This window comes from Rhagoletis pomonella, unplaced genomic scaffold (assembly GCF_013731165.1).
Source record: "Rhagoletis pomonella isolate Grant_MI unplaced genomic scaffold, Rhpom_1.0 Rhpom_scaffold_00001, whole genome shotgun sequence".
Taxonomy (NCBI): domain Eukaryota; kingdom Metazoa; phylum Arthropoda; class Insecta; order Diptera; family Tephritidae; genus Rhagoletis; species Rhagoletis pomonella.
The window spans coordinates 4879931-4907745 of record NW_023458555.1 but is presented as its reverse complement, the minus strand read 5'-3'; the positions used below and the strand labels follow the sequence as shown (position 1 = coordinate 4907745).

The 27815-nt window shown below is 35.1% G+C and overlaps 1 protein-coding gene across 1 annotated transcript in view; it reads right to left on the bottom strand.

Moving 5' to 3' along the window:
- The window catches only part of LOC118736553 (insulin-like receptor), a 76405-nt gene extending 48596 nt beyond the window's left edge, over positions 1–27809 (bottom strand). Inside the window, exon 1 of the mRNA XM_036466613.1 lies at positions 26988–27809. Coding sequence (XP_036322506.1) covers positions 26988–27627 — 640 coding nt within the window. The 5' untranslated portion in view covers positions 27628–27809. The remainder of the gene's footprint in view (positions 1–26987) is intronic.
- Between the last annotated feature and the right edge of the window lie 6 nt (positions 27810–27815).

The window sequence follows — 27815 nt, the reverse complement described above, 5'->3', positions numbered from 1 at the left end:
GGAATTCGTGAAATTCACAGAAGGTGTTGGCAATAACAGAAAATATGGATGAAAAATTTATGGAATTTGGTATTTAGAATTAAATGTTTTAACAATATGAAACAAATATTTGCACATCTGCCATATTGTAATTTGTGATTTATGCAAAAATTAACTAAGAGGTAATACCGAATAGTGGTTGGTTGGTTGCAGTGCCTCACAGTCGCTGTCCAGGACACAATTAGCGCCATTTTGATGCACTTCTCGCGGGGGATATTTTTTTCTTCAGATTCATCCAAACCTTCGTCAGCTCATCCGCCTTCTTATTGCCTTCTATGTTCCTATGCCCGGGAAGTCAGACAAGAGAGACGGTAGTTGACTGAGGCACTGAGCTCAGTGTCACTTTGCCTTCCCCAACTAGCTTAGATTTGGTAACCAGTGACGCTGTCAGAATATATTGTTGCTTTGCACTTATATCCGAGTCTATTGTCTAAGATTTTACAAGCTTCTAGGAGTAGACTCCAGCTCAGTCGGTGTATAGAGAGATCGCCTCTCGATCGGACACTTGCACATTACAGCTGAATTCCTGTCTATCGTCCCACTTAATTGCATTTGATTATCAAAGTTAAATTATGGAAATTAACTAAGAATTTAAGAAACGAATGTAAATAATTTCCAAAATACAAATGTTCTAAATTTATTTGATTTCTTCTCATTAAGACCCACATTAACATTTTGCCAAAAATACCAAAAATAATAAATTTATGCACATTCAAGTATGTATTTATCTACGACAAATTACCCTCATCCAAATCTGTCATGGCTTCGGAATGTAAATTATTTTCAAATCTATCTAAAATGTGGAACTAAATACATTTTCCAAGTGAGATTAACTAATGCGGATGTGAGTCATGTGAGTCCGGAATCTACGTGAACAATAATACATTCATCTATGTATTAGATGCATACATACATACATTCATACCTCACTCTGTGTTGGATACTTTTTTGCTTTCATCCGTCGCCTATTTCTGGCGTCGTTTTCAATAGAAACTCACTAAAACACAGCGGTAATATTTTTCGGACAATTTAAATCACAATAAAATTAGACGTACCTACGCACACAAGATGTTCCTTATAAAAAATTGTCTGACTAACCTCTAAAGTGAGCAGTACCGAGATTAGTTCTCCGCGGGGCGATTGGATACTAATTAGTCGGGTTTTACATAATTTACATAAAAGGGTGCAATTAGTCCTATCGTAGGACATGCTCCAACGAAAAACATAGTTTATTTTAAAATATCACTAGTTGTATTAGTCGGATATTTATTTGTTGCGACTATATGCATGTATATATATATGTACATTGGGGTGATCCATAGTTTTTTTTCGTATTTTATGGGAAAATCGTTAAAAAAAAATTAATCTAACAATTTTCCCAGAAATCTTCAAAAAATAAAATTACGATGCATGAATAAATTTAAAATTTTACTAACTTATTTTTTATAACCGATAACCTCGTCTCCATAAAAAAAATTGTTATTTTAAGTATTTATAACCATCACATCAGAAGAAACAACAAAAAAATATTTATTTTTAATTTTTTTATAGTAATTCTACAAAAAATACATTTTCCTTATTTAAAATATATGGGAAACTTCAAAGCCGCGGCCGGTCTCCTTATTTTCTATATTCTATATGGCAGCGGCAAAATTCCAAAAACTTTTTTTGTTCTGTGCATTTATCGACCACCCTAACGTACATACATATAAATATCTATTTTTATGCTTAGTCATGTAGATCATTTATATTTTTTTGATTTGTTCCGCTTTGTTTTTTGCCCCGCTGACACTGATATTTATGTGACAGTTGGATGCTGTGAATACACACATCAGAGTGCTAAAGCGATTGATAAGTGTTTGACAACTGTGTTTGTTCATCGCTTTATTTGAATTAAATGGATGGTGGCATTTGTGCGTGCCGCAAAGCCAAGCCAACTGATGAGCAAACAAGCAGCTAAACAGTAGAAAAAAAAAAACACAACAACAAAAAAAAAACAAAAACGAAGAAACACAGCAACTTAAACCCTGTTATTGAAACATATGTATGTATGCATCTACGGGTACTACATTAGAATGTATGCCAGCTTCCATGCCCGACGATGTTTGACACCCCTTATCGTCTAATCTGCGGAGAACACTACCTATTGGCGGCTAATGCTAATCACGCTCTTGTTTTTGTTGCTATTGGTGCTGCATTGGCCTTTGCATTGTTTGTTAAATTTATATGCTTTTGTTGTTGCACTATTTTTATAATGAGTAACATTTTTTTAGAGAAAACACCCACGCATGCTTGCGAACAGACACCCACTATTGGACTATTTAAACTACTGAGTTATAGTTTTTATTTATTTTTATTTAATTTTTGTATTTGTGTATTTTTTGCTTTGTTTTCTTTTTTTTGGCGAGTATTTAGTTAGTAATCCCTCTATTTTTAAACTTTGCGTTATTCTTTCTAATTTTTATAAGTTTTTTTTTATGATTTTGTTTATTTTGCAATAAACAATGAAACATTGTTAAAAAAAAAATAAGTAAATAAATAAAACTAGCGGAAAATCTGCGCATGAGAGGATTAGCATAATTTCAGCGCAATGATGAGGAATTGGAATTTTAAAGAGGCATTTTAGTTTTTTTTTTTGCTTTTTTACTTTCAATAATAGCATTTTACAATGCCACAGATAATCGGTTGTTTATGTTAAATTTTCCAAAATACATAAACATGTGTGTGTAAATAAGTGCATCTGTGTGTTATAAATGGCAAAATATTATTAGCAAGAAAAATTTCGAGTAGTGAAAAATAATTTTGAGTTGAGTTTAGCGATAACATAATTTTACCTTTATATACATATGTATGTACATAGGTATGTATGTAAGAATTGAGTATCGAGCACTTAAGAAGATCTAAAATGGAGACTTTGGATAAGTAGCTCACTCTTTGAAGAAAAAAAATTTCTCGGCTATTCGTTACATTTAGTTCAGAATCTTTAGACCAAAAGCTTTAGTTTACCTCAGTTGTGGAAAACATTTGGCAGTTTAACAGCTGAAGGTCGAATGGAGCGGATTCAAGAAATCTCTGACTCATCAGACTTGTAGTTGTTTAAAGAGTTGACTAATAAATCGATGGTGTGGATAGTAGGTCTTCCTGGAAGGTAGGCATATTGGTACCTATGCAAAGGGTTCCCGGTAAGCAACCCTTACCTGATATACCATTCTACGATTCTCTCAATTGTTTTCAGTAGAAACGACGTAAGACTAATGTGTCGGTTCGACTTCGGTTGGTCTGCTAATTTTTCCCCCACCTTTGGGGTGTAGCAGACCGTCACTTCATGCCATTGTAGTGGAAGGGACCCCACGCAAAACATGCTCTGAAGAGCGGTATCAGAAAGGGTAGCAAGCGGGGCGGAATCCCTTTTGAAGATGAGCTGCGAAAATGTCATCTGCTCCAGGGTCAGATATAGCACATCTTATTCTATTCTCGTCGAACCGTCCTTTGGCAATTCTCCAATCTGATGCGCAGGGTTCTTTTAACCCAAATTGCTTGTGGATGGTTCTGGTTATGCCTAGTGGCAAACAGTCAGGAAAACTCACCTCTGTTCGAGAATGAACCGTCGGGTTCTTTCAGGAGCCCTTACATATTAGTGATCGTTCTTTCCTAGGACTCTGTGGAAGCTTCCGCTTCCTGTAGGGTCCTTGATCCCTGTACAAAAAAAAAAGAGTCCATGTTTCTACGTCTCCCATTCATCGGTTCTTTAACTCTGTTAAAGAGCTTGCGGGTTTTTGCCCTAAGTTTAGCCAACGTTAAGTTAAGGTATTTACGATTAGAAGAATGGATGATAAGTGTGCGTTGTATATGATAAACATAACAGATTGGCCCTTACGCAACACGTATATTAGTGTCACTTCCTACACTCGAGCTTCGATAACGCACTGCTAGAGGTCACCAAGCTGGTCAACTGTGGTGTTGTCGTATTTTTCACGCCTTAAGCCGAAGCCATGTCGCACGCTGCGTGTGAAATTGTGTCACAGTGTAAACTAGTGACAAGTTTTTTTCATCAGATACAATTTTTACTTGCATAGGTACATATTAGGGATGCCAATCCCGTTTTTTTTGAGGTCCCGAAAATCCCGGGCATCCTGAAACATGAAATATCGAACTGATGGCAAGAACTTGTTTATGAATCTTGAAGCATCTTCAAGCTGGCTTATGACTACCTTTTAACAGTTCAGCCCAAAAGTGTTCAGGCCAAAGTATGTTTTTCATCAGTAGGTTTTGTATGTAAAAACATCAGCTCAAGATTAGAAGACTCCGCTTTGAATGGCTGCTCGTACGAACACATTTTAAGTGCATTAATAACAACACCGGCACAAAAAAGGGTTGTGTGTTTTTAACCAGACCAACCCACCAACATGTATTTCGACCCGCTGAATCCGAGTAAATTGCGAAAAAAGGCAAACAATTCACCACTCGTCATTTCTTTATTGAGTAGAATAAACATGTTTAGAGAAATTGTTTTTGTATATTTTTGTTTAATGTTGTTTTTTTTATTAATCATTACTTTAAAAAGTAAAGTTCCTCAATTAAATGGTTTTTAAATACAATTTAAAAAATGTTTTACTTCAAAATTTTTCTGATTTAATAAATATCGCTAGCTTAGAGTGCAAAGTTACTAAATTTAAAAATTATGCAGGAGAGGAAAAAACCTCGTATAGCCATTTTCTTCATATTTCGCAAAATTTTGAATACAACATTCGCCTGTTTACAGCAAAGCGAGACAGAGGGATTCGATCCATATTAAAAGATTTCGAACTATTTTGGCCTTATCGAATTTTCGGAGATTTTTTAAGACTTAGCAAATTTTCCTGTCATTGAATATGAACGAGAAAACATAAAACAAGGTTCTTTACCCTTTTCGAAACGATGCATTTTTAATTTACCTAGTCTCCTGTATCAAAATATGATTTTTCATAAAAAGTGAAGTTAGCAACTTTTCACTCTAAGCTAGCGATATATATGTTTAAATGATTTCAGATATTAAGTTTTGAATAAATCGCGTGATCCCGGAATTACTTAAAAAATATCTCGAAATCCCGGGATCACAATTTTCCTCATATTTTGGCATCGCTAGTACCCACATTTCTAGGGTGTAAAGTATGTATGTTTGTATGTAAGCATTTAAGCTGTTAAATAAGCAGTAGCAGCCCTATTGGAAATAACTGACTTGCCTCAGAAATTAATCAATTGACAAAGTAGTTGCAGACAAACTAAATATTTATGCAGTTTATGCATTTTAAAGTAGTTGTTGGTTTAAGGACAGCACCATATTAATAAAGTTACTTAGAAAAAAGGAAGAATTCAAACTACTTGTGGTTAATAAAAAAGTACATTTTAAATTGCTTTCAAAGTAATTGATTTTCCGACAGGGAGTAAGTGGATATTAATGTATGCGTGTTCGTCTCGACTTACAGCTGCTTAAGCAACTAAGTCAGTTTTTATACATATGTATGTATGTACATACGTAAGTATCTCATTATGCGTGCAAGCGTATGAATTACAGCAAAAAAAAAAAACAACCGCAGCAAAGAAAACGCAATGCAGAAGGTATAGCAACCGTAATAACAAGTGAGCAACAAAGTAGAACAAACGAGTTTCAACTAAAAAAAAACTACTTCGAAATATCCTTCATGTGTATGACTATGTCTATGTGGTTACATATATGTGTGTGTACAGGGTATGTGTGGATCTTAAGCTCCATTTAAGAATAACAAATGCTCTATAACAAAGGCGATTGGGTAGCTTGTTGGCAGTTAGGCATTGAAGTACATATTCATTAGAAGTTTACGCAGCAAAGGCGGAAAAACGTAGAAGTATTATGAAACCACAAACTACTACATTAACCCAACCAGCCACATAAGTACATATTTACATAAGTATTTATAACTACAAAAGAAAAGTGCAATTGCATTTAGGTACATACAGATTTACATATTTATGCAAAGTTTAATTAAATCTGGGCGTAGTAAAGGATCTTTAGAATTGTATCAAATTGAATTGAATTGAATGAAAAAGAATTGTCAAAATAAAGTTTTTGTTAAGTAAGCTAAGTTTTAGGACTTAATGTGGATTGTAGTATTACAGAGCTTTCCTCCGGTCAGAGCTTCAGGGTTCGTATTCGGCATGTCAATCCGGCTTGAAAATAAATTGGTTTCAGACAGACGTTCTTGATTAGAAATTTTATCTCTTCAGTTTATAAACTCCCCTAAAAAGCTCTTAGCTTGATGGAAAGCTGTCGTGATTCGCCTGTCCCGATATCTCATTCCTATTATCTCTTTCTTTAGCCCTTGTCTGATTTTTACCTACTGCAAAGGACGGTTCCAGCCCTGTGGAAGCCGAGGTTTCTATCTATCTGCCTAAGCTGTCCCGCTCCTCATTTGCCTCTATGCCCTTGTGACCTGATACTCAAAGAACATGGATATCATTGTTTTCTGCAGGATCGTTAAGTTTCTCAAAGCACTTAAAATGCTACAGAGTAATAACCCTCTCATAGGCACTGGTAGAGCAGTCCTTATACTAAATTTCTAACTGCAAAGTTTTAGATAAATATCAACCACTTGCGAAACTTTACTGTGTGTAGAGTTGTTTTACTACTAAACCGGCATCGTCACCGTTCGACTTACAATTAGTCGTATTTTTTATACAAATTTACAGGGTGGTCCATATAGTGATTTCTTTTTAAGAATAAAAAAAAAATGAGCAAGAATGACTTCTTTCGGTATATTGTTGATTTATTCGAAAGAGCAAACTCGCCCATCACTTATTTATGGAAGACAATTCCATTCATGTTGCTGGACCGGCTGGCTTCATAGTAGGGCATCAGGTTAATCCCGCTTTACAATAACATGGTGACTATGTCTGTCTCTATCTCACGATTGCCTTGTTCTCTGAATGATGCATTGGATTCTCGAAGATATGTGCATATTTTACGAACCGCAGATGCGAAGATGAAAATGCGTTCCGTCAGGAAAGATGATTTTTCGAGCAAAATCGTTGCCCATTTCATTTGATTCATTTCGTTCATTTCTGTCAAAATTTGCTGCGAGAAAGAGCTGTCAGTGTAAAACTAGCAAATGATTAAAAAAAACATTGTCTGGACCACCCTTTATTTCCCTACAGAAGCATTTAATTGCATTCAAATTAGTTTTTGATGTACATAATTTTATTTTGAAAATTTTTTGAAGTTCAAGATCTACTTTTATAGTGATAAATAGGAATGTTTTTATGTAAACACTCAAGTCACTAATTAATAAAAAAATGCTGCTTTCCGTAATCTCTGTTCGAGTGTCTCATTTTCATGCTTAAGGTGACATTGCGAAAACAAAGCTTTTCAATACAATACAACAACATAAATAAATATCCAGGCATATGCATTCGTAAATAAATATATACATACCTACATATGTATGTATGTACACAAATATATACGAGTATATATGTATACATAGATATAGCGTATGCGGTCTTAACTAAGTTGTAACAGCCAAGTGGCGCCAAAGGTAATGCGATATGTCTACATAGGTACAGTTGGCTGCACTTCTGTGCCTTGCGTTGGCCTACGGCCTTTGTAGGAAATTAGCAGAAAATTCTCATCGCATTTGTTTGGTAAAATAGCTAATTTTCTTTTCTTTAAATATTTAGGTATGAAATATACGTTTTGAACTCAAACGCAGCTGAAAGAATAAGAAATTATTTTAATCATACAAAGCAGCGGTATTCATTGAGTATGAAACAGTTGACGATCAACCAATGCCAATCCCTGATCCTTAACTGATTTGAGAGTGCCCAGTGGGCTTGTAGTTCACAAATCAAAGACTCAATTATCAGCCATCGTGTGACCTTGCAGATGGCCTATAAACATTTTTTCTAATTCAAATCCAAAACAGTAATCTTTAAATTCTAATTAGAAAAATGTAAACAAAATTTTATGTCTTCTTAATTTATGCAGCTCATAAACAGCAAAGTCACCTCTTTTCATTTAAGCAGGTTCAACATTTTTTTCCTAAAAAAAATGCAGTTTTTTCCAGTTGCTTTATTTTATGCAAATGGGCGACTTGATTGTTTATTTTTTTTTTTTTGAGTAACATTAATTGAAATTAATACAGTCTTAATCAGACTTTAAAGCAAAGCAAATGTGATTTGTAAATAAAATCTTTCCATGCAAAATATGTAGAAATAAAAATTAAATAAGCGCAGTAAAAAGTTAAAATGAAATATTTTTCAACGAAATTATTAAAATACATATACATATTTATCTGATTGCTTGCTCATTAAATAGAAAAAATGAAACAAAGGATTGTATAAACCGACTTTTTTCTGAGCACATTAAATACCTGGTAAGTTAGTGGTTTTCTAATTTATTAAAAAGAATAAATAAATTTAACTAAATACGCTATACAGACAGATTCTTAATCGATGAAGATGCGAAGGGATGTGAAATGAATACTAAACAAATTCCAAATACAAATGTGCTTTCAATTTGTTAGAAATTTTGGTAATAAAACTTAAAAATAAGCCAATTAGATTGTTTAGGCGCGGCTGCTAACACCGGACACCGAAATACATGCTGCTTTTTCGTAAATTTCCTTTAAGCAACTTTTGCACACGCACTTCTCAACTGCCATGTAACAAAACTTTTTTAAGTTATAATTTGATGGCACCTCAAAGTATGCTCTGTCTAGTCTGGAAAATGCTTCCGGAGTTTCTTGCGGACTCTGAATGACTTACAAAGTACACCACAGCCGCCGTTACATTACTAGTGATACATACATACATATGTAGCTATTTCCAGACCACCACCATGTCTCCATCATCAGTCAGTCATCAATCAACTTGTCCAAAAAATATATTTATATTTGATTTGCTTCTACTATGCATATATATACATATGTACATATCCATGTATCTACTAGCACATTTGTATTTATATATATATTTGTATATATCTTCAGTTGGTAACTCGATTTTCGTTCTAACACATTTTTGCAATTTGTATGGAAATTTTGTATAAAACCCTCGCCATCATTCTAAATTTAGAACCCACATCTAAAATTACCCTAGAATATTTCCATTATCATTAAGCAAACAATCTCGAGATGGAACCTAATTCATTTAATACATCGCGAAATACATATGTATGTGTATGTATGTAATTCAAACAAATTTATAGCTGCAATAAAATAAAAGCATTTTAAATGACATAAAAAGTGTTTGTGACTTTTTCAACAACATGATTTCGTGGGTTGGCAATGCAGTAATTTTTCATATTAACTGCCAGGCGAAAATGAGAAGTGTATAAATATTTTATAAATATGTGTTTTTTTCAATACAATACAATATAAAATGATACAAAAAACAAGGTCGTTTCAATAAACAACTTTTTGTTTAAAAGGGAGATTTTTGACAATTGCTCAATTGTAAAAAATTCGAAGCGGCCTTACCTAATTTCAGTTTCTGGTTGAAGGGGATTTTATATACTAAATTTGGGTGTATAAATAAAATAGTTGTATTAACATTAATCTTTTAAAAATAATTAATATCTTATCTTAAAAACGTTCACATTTTACATAAAATTCGATAACTTCTTGCAAAAAACTTTATTTTCACATTAATAAAACCATTGAAAATCGGGGTAAAATTAGTATTTTGGCAGATAAAATGTTAACTTCGGTTTCGCCCGACCACATATTTTTTTAACAAAAAGGTCCATATTTCAAACCGAATTTATTCATAAATTAGTATCTAAAAATTTTAAATCGTTATTTTAAACTAACTTTTAATTGTTTGACCACACGTGTGTGTTTAAGTTTTTTGCTTTGGGTTAAGCGTTTGGACAAAATAACCCAAAATTAGTGTACAAATAATCGAGCAGCACCCAATTAAAAAAATACCTTTTGCTTGTTCAAATTTCGATGGTAAGTACAAAATGTTTGTAAATAAACAAAAAATTAATAACAAAATTTGGAGGATTTTAGATTGTGGATACGGTAGCATGAAATGTCACAATATACTTAATTGTCAGGTTGTCAATATGGCGACGAAAGAGTGACAATGAAACTACCTTCTTTTTTGTATTAATAATATAAAAAATAAACATAGAAAAAATAAGTTGCTATTCGTGTCTGAGAATGTTAATTAATTTTCTACTCGGAAATTGATTACTTACAAATAGTTGTCGAAATAATTAGTTCACAGTTCAATTCAAAATTATCAAATAACATTCTCTTTGACGCATGTTTTGAGTGTTAAATGTCAAAATGTGAACGTCCACAAAATGGACTGTCAGCTATCCGTAATTTGCCAAACCACCATTGGCAACAATAAGAAGCATGCCGCCAGAGAGATACAAAAAATCAAAATCCAATTGGCAACAATGAATGAATGAGCATTGCCCGGGAATAGGAAATTATTTTTGATTGACACTTGAAAGTCAGCACGTCAACATTGCAAACAACAAAAGAACAGCAAGAAAAATATTATTAAGCGAAAAAAAAACAGCAAGTATTTCTCCATTTGACTTAGCGATTTTGCAACAGCTTACATTTTCCTTCCTCTCGATCTGCCTTGAAAATTGTTTGATTCTATAATTTTTTTTTTATAAATTTCCAAGGTTTTAAAACTAAATACTTGAGGCAATATTAATATTAAATTTTTACCACTGGAAAAGGCTACGGGCTGCTTTAATTGGTATTAGTGGGGCACTGCGGACTAAATGGTGGGGTCTTAAATCGGGAGCTTTCCATCAGCACTAAGTGTATTCCATGCGGAAGTGGCTGCTACCGAGGAGGCGGTGGATTCACTGCTCTAGAGTGCTAAGACAGTCAGGGAGGTGAGCATTTCTTCTAATAGCTAAGCGTCAATATATCAGGGCCTTGAGTACGTTGTAGGTGCGCTCTAACTTAGTTAAAGAATGTCTGCTCTAACTCTCGGTCGCGTCAGAGTACTGCTGTATTAAACTAATTTGGGAGCCGGGTCATAGCGACATTGCGAGGAATTGACCAGGAAAGGTACTCGTGAAACATTATCGCAGGATAAAAAGCCATTGATCACCTTTGGTCCACTCTTGGATAGTTGGGCCTCATGTCAGCTCAGCGAGCGCGGGGCGGGAACCAGGACATGCGCGATTGCAAGGTCCTTCTGGCCGAGGATGGACAGGGGGCGGTGGTGGGCACTCCTCATACTCACAAAGCCACAGCTCTCACTTTTGGTGGGCATACTACTACTACTGCATACTTAATAGCCCCGAGGAGCTCCGGGTAATTGAGGTTAGCCAAATTCGTAAATACATTATCGGCTCGGAGCGTTTTATTAATTAAGTATTGGATGCCGTTCAGAATGTGGTATTACAAAAGACAATCGTCCAAGTGTGTGAGGCTGCCACCTAACCAAACCTAAGGTTCTATTAGGTTATTTGCACTATGCAATAATCACTGTAGATGTCGCTGAGATGATACTATATACATACCAACATACATCAAGGTATACTACCCTGCAAAAATCGCGACTACTCCATTCATGCATGTAGAGAGTACTCCCTAAGGGCCATGGAGTACTCCAAAATTAACCACAATTCATATAAAAAATATGGTCCAATTAACATTGTGATGTCCTAGGGCAGGACCATATACTCCATCCCTGCATTACATCAGAGTAGCACAAAACTACTCCAACATATTAACAGTGGCATTGTTGTTATATTTTTTCGTTTGTACACGCTTTTGTTCTTCACTTCTCAAATGCTTTTTCGAAATTAATAAAAACCAAGACAAAAATTAAAAATTACATGTTGCCTCTGACGGCATTCGAACCCGAATATGCTGGGAGCTAAGAAATAACAGCGAGCATCTCTACACGTTCAGCTACAGCCAGACATGCAAATGTGCTTTCAAATGCTCCACTTCAATCACATTTCGTTAAAACACGAGCAGTGATCGGGTAACAAACAATAAGCTGGCGCAGAGACACGAGTTGGTCCGCTACAGCATGACAGAGGAACACTTTTGTAAGTACTCCAATATACCACAAATAGACTACATGGTCCAATGATTTTTGCAGGGTAAGACTTTTGTGAGAGCAATTTTAATCCTTCATTATATGACTTGATAAAAATTACATGATACAGAGTTTTGTGATCTTTGAAGACAATGTATGTACATTAAAAAACAATGGGTACATACCAAAGTGTGCTACTTTACCGCAATATTTAATAACGAAAAACCTCGCAGTTTAATTTCTTGTACCGAGCATCAGTCAGTCGGTAATCACTAAAAAACATAAATATTGCAAATATTTTCGCGAATTCGTTTCTCTTGTTCGCTCTGCACTCCGCTTTCACTTCACTGCCTTCTGAACATAGCATAACTCATGTGACTGACGGTCATGGAAAAATCACGCAAGTGTAGCAATATTGTTGCTACATGTCAGCTGCTGTGTGCTGTCGTTCGCACTTGAACGTCGAGCAATTGTTAATTTCGCGGTGTTGTTGCCTGCCGCACATGTCAAAACCGTCGATTGAGCAGATGTGCGCTGGTTTGCAAAAAAAAAAAAAAATGTTTTTACTTAAATTGTTGCGAAATTTCGCAAATCTGTATGTATTTGAGTATGCAAAAAATGGGTGAGAAAAATCTGCGGAGCAAGTCACGCTGACATTGACAGATGTTTCCGAATGCGATGCGCCTAAAAGCGTGATTTGTACTTATTTTCGAAAGCGTCATGCATTTGCCAAATTATTGTCAAATCTTTATTATTGCCATTTATTTCTTTGCCATTCATTGGCTGACCGTGTGTGTGTGTGTTTGAAATTGCAAATATTCTTTTACCGAAATGTTTATTTAGCAACAATTATATGGTCAATGACTTGCCGCCGGCGAGTGACGGCATCACTTTCAGTACTATTTTGAGATTTTCAACATTTTTTTTTTTGTTATTGTTTTCTATATTTACATACGTATTTTTCATTTTTTGCTTGATCACTAAGTGGTTGGCTGTTATAGCGTACTTTTAACGGCTTCAATTCGATTGCGATTGCGATTCTATTTTATTTTATTTTATTTTATTTTTGAGCTCTTAAGCGGTTAAGTGATCAGCCAAGTTTTAATGAACAACTAATGCATTTTTTATTAGAATTCGATGGATCCATAATGAATAAATGAAGGTGTTTTTAAATGGCGATTGTTTTTGCATATTGAATTATTGAGTGGGGCAATGATTGATTATAGCAGAGCTTGTTTGCATTGTTAATGGCAACTGTAGAATGACAATCATTTCGATAATTCGTGAATTTGAGTAAAATAGGTTTTCTTCTTTTTCTTTTTTATTATTTGGTAGCCATTGCCTCATTTTGGTATAAATAACACATTCGATGTTGCGAAATTGTTCAGCAAGCTTGAAATTATACAAAACTGTTAAATTCATTTAAGAATTAAAATAGCTTATATACGCGTATATACTTTATAAGCTGTGGAAAGATTATTGTAGAGTAGTAGAGCCAAAAATTTCTAGTGGTCCTGCCGGAATGTACATCTTTCCACTTAGAAGTTAGGCACATTTCGCTGTACCGACAGACAGAGATTGATATATGTAAGTACTCGCTCATAGGAACAAGAGAGCGATTATGCCCTTACAATATCCACATACGGTTCGATTTCGGTCAGTGCGTCGGTAATTTCACTGCTGTTGTGACCCGGCGCCTAGGTCATTGCAACCACATGTCTATCTGTCAGTTAGAGCTGTACCATAATCTGATCATTGTTTTATTAGCTAAGAAGTAACACTTACAGATCCAAGGGCCTTAAGCCGACGCCTGGTTATCTGATGCGGAAATATATAAATAGCAACGACTGTCCTGGTTTGTTCTGCGGCTAAAGGTACTCCTCTGTAATAGGAAAAACTTTCGTATTTTCTACTGGAGGCCGGTCAAAAAATTAGCGACAAATTTGAAGACAGCTTTAAGAATAATTAATCCCTTTATTGAAGGCTGTCCAGGCCCTAGAAGGAATAGGTGCTAGAATCGTCGCACCCGGGGCGAGGATCTCTGTTCCTATGGGGAAATATCCGAGCATCTTTCAAGCAGAAGTCATCTAGCTATTATTGTCCATATATCTATCTAAGGCTGTCAACAGCGTTCCGTTTGCAAACGCAAAATGTACTCCACACTTACTTATATGGGTGCCAGGTTATAGTGACATACCGGACAACTGTGCTGCAGACGAGCTGGCTCGGAAAGGAACCCTACTGTCTGCGATCAGCACCGCTCGTAATGCGAGCGCTCCGCTATCTTCTTATAAACTCTGGCTGCAGAATAACTTCATCGGACGGGCAAAAACAAGATGGTCTGCGGTGCCCACGTGCACGGATAGCAAGCCACATCTGGCCTAGGTTAGATAAGCGTAGATCTTGCCCTCTCTTACGTTCCGTTGGAGCGAACAATGCTCCGCCATGTTATTGGAGTTCTCACCGCGCACTGCCTTATAAGAACCCACGCTGCTCGGATGGATTTGCAGCCAAACGATTATTGTCGTAGCTGTCGCGTTGAGGAGGAAATCGAAAGCGTGGAGCATTCATTACCTATGCCACTGTTCCACTTTGGTAAGGGCTCGTCGACACTGGCTTCTTCGATATTCTTTTGAGTGTACAATTTGATTCCATTTCTGAGGTAGGAGGAGGGCGGCTAGGAGTCTCTAATACGGCATCACAATGGGCCCATGTACAGGATGACGGCAACAAGGATAACTCAACCTAACCTACTTATAAGCTTATGTTCATGCTTTATATACATATGTATGGCATTCATGTGTGCATTTCCGCAGTAAAATGTATGCCGTTGGTGTTATGCCGCAATATTGATGCTCATTAAATTGTTTGGCCGCGAAAATAAATAAGTTTGCTAGTGGGAATTATAGACAAATATTGACTGCCTAACATAAAAAAAAACAATAATAATGTTATTAATAAAAGTCAACAAATATTTAAGCATAGACATAGAGCAGCAGCACTATAGCTGCAATCAGTGTTACCAGATTTTATTTTCAAATAACTGTGAATTCCCAAGATAAAACTTCATTTTAAAAAAAAACAAAAAAGAAACTGTAACCTTCAAAAACGAAAAGTTTTTCGGAGTTTTAACTGTATGATTGGAAAAGGGCACACTTTTTATTCAAAAGAGGAAACTCTGCACCTTAAGTATAGCCCCTTTTTCAGTTAAAAATTTACTAAAAACACCAAAAAAGATATTTTAACTTATTCTTCCAAATCTCAAAAATTTTACAAAACTGTAATTTTCGAAAAAGTGTAAGCTTGTCTAAAACACTATGATGTTCAGTTAAAAGTGTGAATATGGTAACATTGGCTACAATTCAAATGGGCGATATATTGATCGAAGGTGCAGAGAAACGTAGTGGCCAAAAGTAAGTCATCGCATCGTCCAGACAAAGATGCAGGATAGGGTGGTGTGCGAGGCAGAGTGGTGCCTGCAATTTTCTACGACGCAGCATCGAGTTGATTAGGCAACACGACATGTCGTCCGCTTCAATCGACTGCGCGGCGGGTGGTTCAATAATTATTAATCGAAAATGCAAACAAAAGCAATAAAAATACGGCCACAGCGTTAATAAAGTTACGGGGCATTGATGTCGTAGATAGTACAAAGTAAGCTACGCACTAAATTAAGCCATGAAGCAGTCGAATGCAATAATGAATGTAATAAATATTTACATATGACCGTATGGATGCGTGTATGTAGGTACATTGCGTACTTTGTATTTGGTGATTTACGTCGTTGCGGCTACATTCACTTAAGCTGACTTTACTTGAGGGGATTTTTTGACAGACGATAATCGCTTGTAAAAGTTGATTTGCTGCCTACTTTGAGCAAAGCGACTTTTGAATCGGCATTTACAGGAGCGAATGGAATCGCCTAATTTAAATGCAGCTTAAGGTTGTCATTGCTTACTCTTGTTGTTGCAATATATGTACATATGCATTTACATTAGACCGAAAACAATAGATTCGCCGTACACCCCAGAGCTTAAAGTATAAAGCTCACCAAAAATCATTAAAAATTTGGCTAAGAACGAACTTTGATTATTCCAGTAGAATAAATAAAAAAAATACAAATTTTATTGCCGAATGTACATACATACATAAATGTCACCGACAATTTTTTTTAATTGCCTTGCAAAAATACTTTCGACTTCGGGACTTACGGCGAACTTTTTATTTTGCTTGTAAGATGTGCACGGCCTAATGTACTGCACATACATATTTTTGTTAAGTGTCGTATAACGTAACTGTGCTTGCGACAATACGTCTTATGAAGCAATATCGACAGCTATGATACGAAAGGATATTCCTAAACTAAATGGCTATGGATTCAATGATAATATCTAATAATAAAGGGTCCCAAGTATGGTATAACGATGGACCAAAGATGGAAGACGGGAGTACTGGGGCAGGCGTGCTTAGACCAAGGTTCCAGAAAAGTCTGCCAATGGGCTCATCCCAAGCATATTCCAGGCGGAAGTCTTCGCATCGAAGTCTGTGTTCGAGAATGTCTTCGGAGAAGGACAAACGGGCCAGAATAAATATTATGTCGGATATTCAGGCAACACTAAGGGCCTGGACAATTTTAAAACTCTTCTGAATAGCCCATAATAGAGTTACGCTGAGGTGCGTCCCTGGGCATAAAGGGCTTGAAGGCAATGAAAGGGCTGACTACGAATGCATGGTCCCGAGCCTTTCACTGCAGAACTGCTTAGGAGTGGGGAGGAATCTCAGATTGCTGCCCACTGGCGTAAGTCAAAGGGAATGAGACAATCAAAGAAATTCATAACTCCTTCCCGGCGGAACTCAGAAAGACTCCGTGAACTCAGCCAGGAGGGTCTTAGCACTCTCACAGGCTACCTGACAGGACACTGCAAGTTAAGGTACGATCTTTAGAGACGGACTGCAGGTTCTGCGGGCTGGCGGAGGATACCTCAGAGCACATTCTATGTGGCTACCCGCGAATCATGAATAGCAGACTGATGCACCTTGGGCAACGATTGTCTTCTCCATCCAAGATTTTGAAGACGGCACCCTCCAATGTGCTTAATTTCTTGAATAGCCTAAGGTTGGAGTGACTACAATTAGGGTTTAGCACAATAGATCTTTTAGATCGCAGCGCGAGTATACCCGACGCACTAATAATAATAATATCACTTTATTATCAGTACATACTTGTACAATGTACATACATATGTATGAATACACTCAAGTAATTTAATTATGTCTATACTAGTAAATATACATACATACATAAATATGTACCTATAAACATAATAGGTAGTTGGTATGTATATATGTATATTGATTTGTTAAGTCTTTGTTATTCCCGCCTCTTAATTCAAATCAATTGATATGCCGCACCAATCAACCACTTTTATTTTGAAATATTGCTTTAAAATTGGCTGCCATTACTGCGAGCAAATGACTGAGCGAGTGAGTTGCATATTGTAAATGTGATGCTTTGTAGCCAGTGTTGCCAGTTTAACCGTTCAACGGCCTGTTTAGCTGGACAAAATTGGGTTTGGCCGGCAGCCGTTTTCCAATTTTTTAAGCCGTTTTTTGACCGTTGTAGATTTTGTTCTTATCTAGGAATATAACTAAAACCAAAATTTTATAGATGGGCTCAGAAGATAAGGAACATGTTGTCATAATTTTGATATTAATGTTGATCTTATTAGAATAATAGATTTTTGTGATCCTTCGCAAGCGCATTTGATCTGCTTTTTTGCTTTTTCGGTATAGGAGTCATCCAGAAAATTGTCTTTAAAAAATTATATATATATTTACATCTTTACAGTTGAAGAAACTAGTTTTGAGGGAAGTGTCGCTTACAACGTTATTCGCCGCGATCATTCTATTATATATGTAACCGTTTATTATTGAATCATGGTGCAAGTGGTTTCCATGACTTAGAGAATCCTTCTATTGTATCCAATTTATTTGTCAAACTCATCAATCGTACATTTATGCATACTATGGAATTGCAGGGTCGATGAGCTTGCCAGAGAAGGCATCAATCCTCCACTGAGCGAAAACCGTGTTATAATTGGGATACCCATGGCAACCTGCAAATTAAGGAATATAAATAATATAATTCAGGAGGCCGATAGGTGAAGACACTTGTATAACTACAAGACCAGAAATGGGCGCGGGATAGCGGGACCAGCGCGACCCACGGTACTGATTTAAAATTGGCCGGGATGGGCGGTATCGGGAAGATCTGTAAAAATATGGCTGGCGGGACCGGAACAAACTCCTTACCCGACACTCCCGATAAAACCATAACCCCCACAACTTCACAAAATCTTCCTTAAAAACGATGTTTAAAATATGCACTTTTAATATTTTATTGAGACGAAAACGAACAGCAAAGCAAAAAAAAAGTAATCGGAAGATGCCAGATCTGGAATTTTCTTCCATTAACATTGCAGAAGTTGCAGACATCAGGAAGAGGATAACCACAATCCTACGCTTTATAAGAGCTTCAAAATAGTTCCATGCAAAATAGTTTCACAGTGGCATCGCAATGGACTTTCAAGGTCTAACTGAGTTGATCTGACTGCCATATTAACCTAACCTAACCTAAAAGCGGATAGAGTAACGACTATTTTTAAATATATTTTATATAGTGGTCAGAGGAAGGTTACCATTATTTTAAATTAGTGTATTCGCATTAGTTTCGATAATAGTTTCCACCTAGCCATAGTTTGGTTTGGATGTCCATAGCTTAATGTTAGTGAATTGGCATTCCTTAAAGGAAATTGAAACGCATCTGGATACATTAATATTATAAATGACTATTTGAAGGCCTCGTTAGTGGCACTGCGCTATGCTGCAGAGTAGAGATCGTAAGTAAAACTTTTAGCTTTAAATACTCGTAATAACATTACCAAGAATATTGAAGCCCTTTTCTCCTTTCTGTTCAAGACAGGTTTCGGAATATTCGAGTCCAATGAACAAAGCGACTCTAGGAAAAATTAGAAGGAATCGGGGAAGTAAGAACCTAAATTTTCTGCATATAACATTTATGGGCATAAATAAAGAATAAAAAAACGAAAAATTGGCGTGATCGATTTTTTTTAAAGCATACCTCTCAAATAAACCTAACCTCAAAAACGTCTTAAAAATGCCAAAAAAAGTGCACCTATGAATATATGTGTCCGAATTTTCGCCCATATGTTTGTAATAACCTTGTATATGGACTCAAAAAAAAAAAAAAAAATATGGACTTTATCGATTTATTTTAAAGTATACCTCCCATACAAATCTAACCCTAAAAATGCCCTAAAAGGCACATAAAAAATGACTTAAAAATTTGGTCCATATATTTTAGTAACGTTATGTGTGAACTCTGTAAAATAAGGTGGAATCGGTTTATTGCAAAGCCTACCACCAATACAAACCTAAGCTTCTAAACGCCTTAAAAATGCCGCAAAAGGCGGGCCGATAAACATATCATTCCAAAATTTTGCCCAGATGTTAGCAATAATATTATAACTACGGTGACCATAAATATGGATTCAAAATGAAGGACAATTTTTCAAAAATATGCCTACATATATTTACGTAGTATAAAAATATCAAAAGAGTATTTATGATTCTAAATTCTTAATACATTTTAAACTTTAAAAACGAATCACGTTTTCTTCATCGATATTAATCTTTGTTTACATGAATATTTATAAAAGTATAGGAAACATATTATAATTACAATAGCTTACACGAAAAGTGAAAATCTTTAAAAGATTATTTTATAGGCAAATTTTGAGTCGTTCAAAACGAAAACAATACCCTTTTTTTTGTTTTTTGTACTTTTCGCAGTTATTTTTCAAAAATCGACATCATGAATCGACGTAAACGACGAGTTACAAAGGTATTTATGTGCCCCTTACAAAGATTATAATTTGTGCAGATTTTACTTCATTGCATTTACATTTCTAATCCGATATTCATTATCTTTGGCTTAAAATTTACTGTAATGATATATCTTCTTTATCGAATTTTTAAACTAATGAAAAAAATAATCAAATAAAACTGCGTATTTGATTGAAAATCTCACTTTTTTCGACTTTGACGACAAAATGCAAATGGTCGCCTGTAGCACTAATAATTTTCATGGCCACAAGTTATATATTTTGGTAAGAGGCACATCAATACCCTTCGAGATGTAAGTCGCTTACGTTGATTGGGAGATTTTTTCATGAGATATTGAAGAAAAGCTACGAAAAGTACCAAGAAACACTTTTTTTGAAAAAATCCATCCATTGTCCGATAATTTTAAAATAACGGATAAAATGCGGGACAAATGCAGGACGTTTGGAAAAAAGCAGTACATTTTCAGGTTTTTCAGGTTTGGAAAACTACGCAGGACCTACCTTTGAAAAACAGTACGGTCCTGCAAAAAACAGAACGGATGGTCACCGTAATTATAACTAAACCATCCAAAAAATGGGAGCAAATGGTTTATTTTAACACAAACCTCCCATGTAAACTTAACACCAAAAAACGCCTTAAAAATACGATAAATGCCATCACTAGATACTATATGAGGTTACACTAAAAGTCGCAAATATGCGCAACATGCAGGTATTTCATTTTTTTTGTAGTAAGAAAGCGAAAGAAGATGAAGAAAACATAGTTGTTGTCCATCGAAAGTGTCAAATCATTAATAAAGAGTAATTTTGCTTATAGACATTTATAAAAATATTTTGTCGATTGCCCTGGTTGTTTTCTCTTTTGTCTAGTGAGTTCTATATTTTCATATGAACCTACAATAAAAACAATAAAAACCAAATTTACAACAAACACATCTCAAGTTTTAGTTGAATAAAAATCATACATTTTATTATTCAAATATCATTTTGTTAGGCTACACCATTGAAATATACAAATTTAATATTCAAAATTTTTTATTTTTTTCCGCCCAGTACCAGTGTGTCAGCAAGAATTTCAACTGTTATAAAAGCACATGCGAGTACACTAATTGTTGTTTAAAATTTGCAAGTGTCGTTTAAAATATTATTTTACCATTTTCAATAGAATATGAATACGAAAATGTATTACTCATACGCCATGTTGCACAAATATCGTTTTTGGGATGTTCTACTAATTCAAAACATTTTGATTGAAATTGTCCTATATTGGGTTGCCTTCGACGTTTGGTATTTAATTTTTAGTGATTTTGCTATTTTATATAAACATTCTACTATATTCCCAGAGAAATAGTGTTGGTAACCAAGGCACATTGAACAGGTAGTATCAGTCTAGCAGCTGATTTGATTTATTATTTTTTTTTCAAATTATTTGGTCTCGAAACTGTCAAATAGATTTAATTTATTCTCACAAAAATTCCCAATTGTTAAAATCTATTTACACATGTGAAAGCTTTTTCCATGCAAAACGAGCGATTGAATAGCAGCTTTTGGAATGCTCGCCCAACTCAGCAGCATAACCGCTGATTACGGGGCCTGGCAAAGGATGGATCAATGCTTTGAGAAGCGAACAAATTTCCTAAAAAAGAAAGTTGCAACAATTTTCCGTTTTCTAATTTCAATTCTTTATTTTTTATTTTTATTTGTATTTCACATGGCGCGCTTTAGAAGCAAAAAATCAGAACAGTTTTTGACACTTTCGATACCAGAAGCAACAACAAAATATGTACACGCAAATGTTGTTTTTTTTGCTCTAATGCTACTAGCTGGTTAATATGCCTTGGTTGGTAACCATTATAAAGTCACTACTGTGATCAGCTGTAAATTACCGTTTATATTATCAATCAATGTACATCAAAATTTGTGTTCTGAAAGTATGCCTAAATCCACAAATTATTTTTTAGGGCTCTGAATTCTCAGCAACTTGAAATTTGCACGAAAATTTAACGAGCTACAAAACTGCATACCCAAAATTTTACTAAAAATTCAAAATAAAAAGTTTAAAATTTTTTGTTTGGCTTTGTAAAATTTATTTTATAGATAAGTCAGCACCGATGAGATAGATTACAATATCGCTAATTGTAAACATAGAATTAAATCAAAAACAATAATCAATAGCGCATTATTACAATCAAAATACGCACAAATATATAGTAGATGTATGTATGTATGTATGTATGTATGTACATACAGAAGCATGTTTTAAATACATATGTATGCTGTCATTTTGAATTTAACTTTTTACATGACTGTAATGGGTGGCGATATTGTGGATGTTGTTGTTATTGTTGGTGCTAAGAAAGCAAATGGCTGCCGCCTATGCGACGCCCCACGAAAAAGAAGCAGCTCATTTAAAGATACATACATATGTATGTATGTATGTATGTCTGTATGCATGCATAATACTTAATGTGAAAAATAATAAAATGAAACGCCGCACAACTGAAATAACAACAACCAATTGTACATACATACATACATATGTACAGCAGGAGTAAAGCAAATACATACATGACTGTACGCAAGTATGTATGTATTTATGTATGTATGCGCGTACTTGTTGTTATCAAGAAATATGGTGAATACTTGTCGACAATAAACGCACACTTGCATACATACATACGTATATTTGTAGGAATGTAAACGTGTAACTACACATGGATGTACAATAAAAATATCTTTGCAACTAAAATCGCACGCTCGTTCACTGACTGATGAGGCGTAGTGGCAGAATTAAATCAAAACATCCAACCTCAACATCAACAACACCAACAAAAATAAATATCTACATGTGCACTTACTTACTACATATATGTATGTATGTATATCAGCATAATAACAACAACAAGTGCTTACCGCAACGCGACAAAAAGCGATTGCTTACTGGTGGCGAACAGCAACTATTTAGGCGGCTAACAGCGATATACATATGTATGTATAAGCAATTGTATACACATTAACATAAAAACAACATATGTACATACATACATACATATATAAATAGTCGATCGTCTAGGCAGGCAAGCAGGCAAGTAGCCAATCAGCACGGGCCAATAAATATATGTACATATCACTACTACTACAGCCCCACTAACAGCTACATTTTGTATGTATGTATAGGATATCTTCGTCCATATATTTATATGTATGTATGTATGTACATTTGTGCTACCTCCCACCTGCACCTGATCGCGACACCTAACTACATAAGTAGACAGTCAAGCAAAGTGCTATGGATTTCAAACGGAAGCTCAAGCCTGAAGCGCCTGAGATTGCGACTTTGATTTGCTTGTAAGTATTTTGTAAGTATGTAGTAGTACGTATACTGATGTGCGCACATCTAAACATACTATGGTATCAGTGTACATATGTATGTATAATACAAATTCAAATGGCGTTGTTTAATTTCCTTGTAAAACATATTGCGAGAGACTTTTACGATTGAGGCAAGTGATCTCGTGGGGCGTGAACAACGCGACTTGTATTTCCACATTTCTTTTTTATACCCGAGCCCACTTGTGCAAACGGGTATATATGTATATTAACTTTATATAGATATACATATACATATACCAAATGTCGAGAAATCGATTAAGCCAAGTCTGACTGTCCGTCTGCGCACACGAAAACTCGAGCAAAAATTGAAATACCTATGTCAACGAAATTTGGTTCGCATATTTTTCTAGGACTAAGGACAGACAGTGCTGATTGAAATCGGTAGTGTGCAGAATTTACAATAACAACTAAGCAAAATAGGAAATTATTAAAAAATTTTGGTTAAAGGGTGTGGTACCGCCCACTTATGACTACATATCTGTGTCTCGGTAGCCGAGTTATTAATTTCTACCAAACTCATTGCAATTATTGCGCTTGGTATAGAAAACTTAAAATGAGTACATACTTCACATATAACGGAAAATTTCAGAATTTTGTCGTAAAAATTCGAAATTCTACAAAAAAAATGCACTCTTAAAATATGGGGTTTTTCGATTTACAAAGCAGTCAACAATTTTATTATACATACCTAAGAAGAAGAGGCAGAGGATATTTTAATGAAGTTGTGAAAGGAACAAATTTTTCATCGAAGTACCTGAAATATCGATTTTTTCCAATAATATTTATTTAGAAAATCCAGAAAATTGTCAAAATTTTTGTAAAATATTTTCTTCAAGTTTCGATTTTTCCCAGGTTTTAGGAATGTATGTGGTCCGCCCAAATCGAATTCAGCGCCAGACTGTTAACGCTTCAATTCCCAGTGTTACCTGGAGACTATCATATATTTTTTTTTATCAGACGGCGATTTTTTTTGTGACCCAAAAAATCACCGAAGCACGTAAACTTAAATTTGGGTCGTAGTTTACGGCCCTGTATACCGTTTTTCTAGATCAGGTCATTCTCGTAAGATGTCCTAAATTAAAATTTGCATTTTGAATGAAAAAAAAAAAATGCAAAGTTTAACAGCGACAAAATTTGGAAATAAAATGTTTTTGTAAATTCTTATGATTTGTGTTAAAGCCTGTTATTTTACAAAAACATTAAGCTATCAACGCAGAAAATTGATTGATAAATAATATTTTAAATGGTCAAATGAAAATGCATAATATTTTTTTTTTATGAAATTTGATTAGGAAAGAATGTTACTCATACGCCATGCATAAATTATTAATAAAATCATAAATTTCGCTTGATTATTATAACGGTCAAAATATGCTGTGCCATAAGTGGGTTACACCGGGGACTACATATTGTTTAATATTCGTGGTATTGCTTTGTGGTGCTGAGATTTTAGAGCCTGTATACGTCTTGCAAATAGACTTAAGATGAAACTATCGAACAGATGAACGCCGAAGAAGACCCCAACGATATTATTATATTTCCTCCGGATGGAGATGAAAACGAAGCTGACATTCTGCATCTTTCTAGTCGCATGCTTCGGTCTCCAGTATAATTACTGAAGAAAACTACTACGAGGAAGAAGAAATCGACGTTCCGGCACAGAAATTACCATAAAAAACTGTCACAACAACATTTTACTTCGTGCGGTAGAGGATACTGGAACGAAGAAGTTTCTACAAACCTACAAGAAGACCATTGCAAGTTTCGAACTGCTGGTGAAATTATAAAAAGTCTAGAGGTGAAATTATTGCCGTTAAGTGGCATGTCACAAAAGTCGATGGAATTGGATTCATAAATAAAAAATGGTCGAACTTTCAAGTGAATTGCCTAAGGATATGGGTGGATTTGACCGTTTTGACGAAAATATTGGGTCGTAGGTCTTCGTGGCAAGAAGTGGTGGTTCCCTTTGGATTATAAAAAGGAAAACAGTTAATAACTTGAACTGCTGTAGTTTTCGAAGAAACATCGCTACAATTTACTAAAAAAAAATATGGTAATCCTCAAACGCGTAATTCCTCTTGTCGAGTTCTTGTGCATGAAAAGTGTGAGCTATGGAGCTATGTAAGTGCAATATCGGTTTCCAAGTAAAGTGTTGGTATATTTTCCATAATAAATAAGTATTTAATTTACTACATAGCTATGTATGTATGCAATTTAATTTTTCTCTTTTTTATAAATATGTAAATGTTTTTGCAAAAGAAAAAAAAAATGCACGAATAGTTTACACAAAGCCCAGTGTCACCTGTAGGTACACTTTTATATATATATATTAGGTATATTTTTTGCGCATATCATGGGTACTTATTCTATTTAGTAAGAGAAAGGGATTGAGTTAATAATTAATTTTAAGAAAACCAGTGAGTATTAATTTCGACCGTTTCTTTAACTGAAAATTCTCTGAAACACATATAAAAAACATTCCTTGCATGAATTTCAATTTCCTGTTTTACCACTCACAAGTGTTCGTACTAGGGATGTTTCGAATGTCATATTTTGTAGTCTAAAGTTCAAAAGGGGCGTATATAAGGCCGGCTGCACTAAACAGTTAGTAGTAGTTTGCCAACAATAGAGAGGATTTTCACCGAGATTAGCTCGTTTTCTTTAAGATAGGCCTTCAATTGAGCTTCAATTTCACATGTCTTAATGTCTCCAGATTCCACATCCGAGCCTTCGCTTTCGGTAGAGGAATCTAAAATGATTTCTAGATTGCTAATAAGACTTTTTTGCAAAACATTCGTATCATTTGATGCGAATGCGAATTCCGAATGCGAATGTGTGAAATGTAAATATTCGCAACATCACTGGTTCGTAAATACGTCACCCTGTTGACGTATTGACGCATCAGCTCAACTGCTATGAATGAATTTAATCTAAATATTTAGTAAATGAATTTAAATTCAAATTACATATTCGTTTGTTATTCTTGCACTTAGCGGCAGCTTAAGATGTTTTGTGCTGTTCTTCAGTTTTAGTAATTTTATTACATTTTTATGCTTATTTTATGCTCGAAAAGGTGACGAAAAGTTCAACACAAAGCATGATTTTTTCGAATGCGTCTCTCAGCCGTAAATCGCCTGAACAAAAAATTACAAAAAAAATGTAAAATACAAAACGGAAACATAAAAATTTGAGCTTAACTCAATTAGACTTTTACATACATACATACATATTTGGGCGGAATTTTATTTGACTTTTATGTTTGATTTCATCAAAGTTGGTCAAGTGCAATTTGTTTAAATATGGTTGTTGCCTTTGGTAAAAGATTGTGCGGTTATTTACCCTTATATACATACATTCATATATGTATGCCACTAATACATCTACAGGAGCTTGCTGATAAATTGAGGCTGAGTTTACGCTTTTCTTTCTACAACTTATTTATTATCAAAGTTGTGAAAAGTAGGGTTCGTGATAGTTTTTTTTTTCTCCTCATTGGCGATTCTTAAAAGTAATTTCCACATTTTTTTGCATTTCAAATACGCAACGTTAAACAAAGAAATTGGGAAACATTTTTGCTTTCAAACTTACCAGTCTCGTTGCGGCCCAGGGCCACCGGCGACGTGCGGATGCCATTTCTGGCCGATGCTGAGGCAGCAGCTGTGTGTGCAATTGCATTTGATGTTTGTGCATTTATCGATGGCAGAAAGAGCGATAGGAACGATAGGACAATCAGTAGCATATACAAGAATGATAGATTTGGCATTTTGAAGTAGCGCAAATGTTGCAATTGCAATCGAAGTGATGCGCAATTGCTTGCTTTGAGGTGATGTTGCACTAGTATATCCTTTTGTTGTTGTTGTTGTTGTTGGGTTCGTTGTTGCTGCTGCGCAAGCAAACTGTTGTGCTGATGTGATGCTGACATTGACGTTAATGGCATTAAATTGTAGTGATGTGCTTGTTGTAATATCTGTTGTGGCTGTTGTTGTTGTTGTTGTTGTTTTTGTTGTTGTTGTACTATGCGGTGGTGCATGTGATGTTGCAATTGCGAGCATTCATTCTTACTAAACTTACTATTGCTAGAGCTATGGTTGTTGGCGTTGATGTATTGTTGTTGTTGTTGTTGTTTTTGTTTGTGTGATGCATTAAATATATTTGTGGCATTATTGTTACTATTATTAATTGTAATATTATCATTATTGTAGTAGGAATTACAGCGAATTTGTTTCATCAGTCTTAAAAGTGGAGGACGTTGTTGTTGTGGTTGTTGCTGCTGCTGCTGCTGCTGCAGTGGCAGTGGCAGTTGTTGCTTTTGTTTCTGTTGTCTTTTATTGGATTTCGTTTTCGTATTACTATTATTACTATTTCTATTGCTATTGCTACTATTACTATTCGTCGTATGTTTGTTGTTGTTGCTGT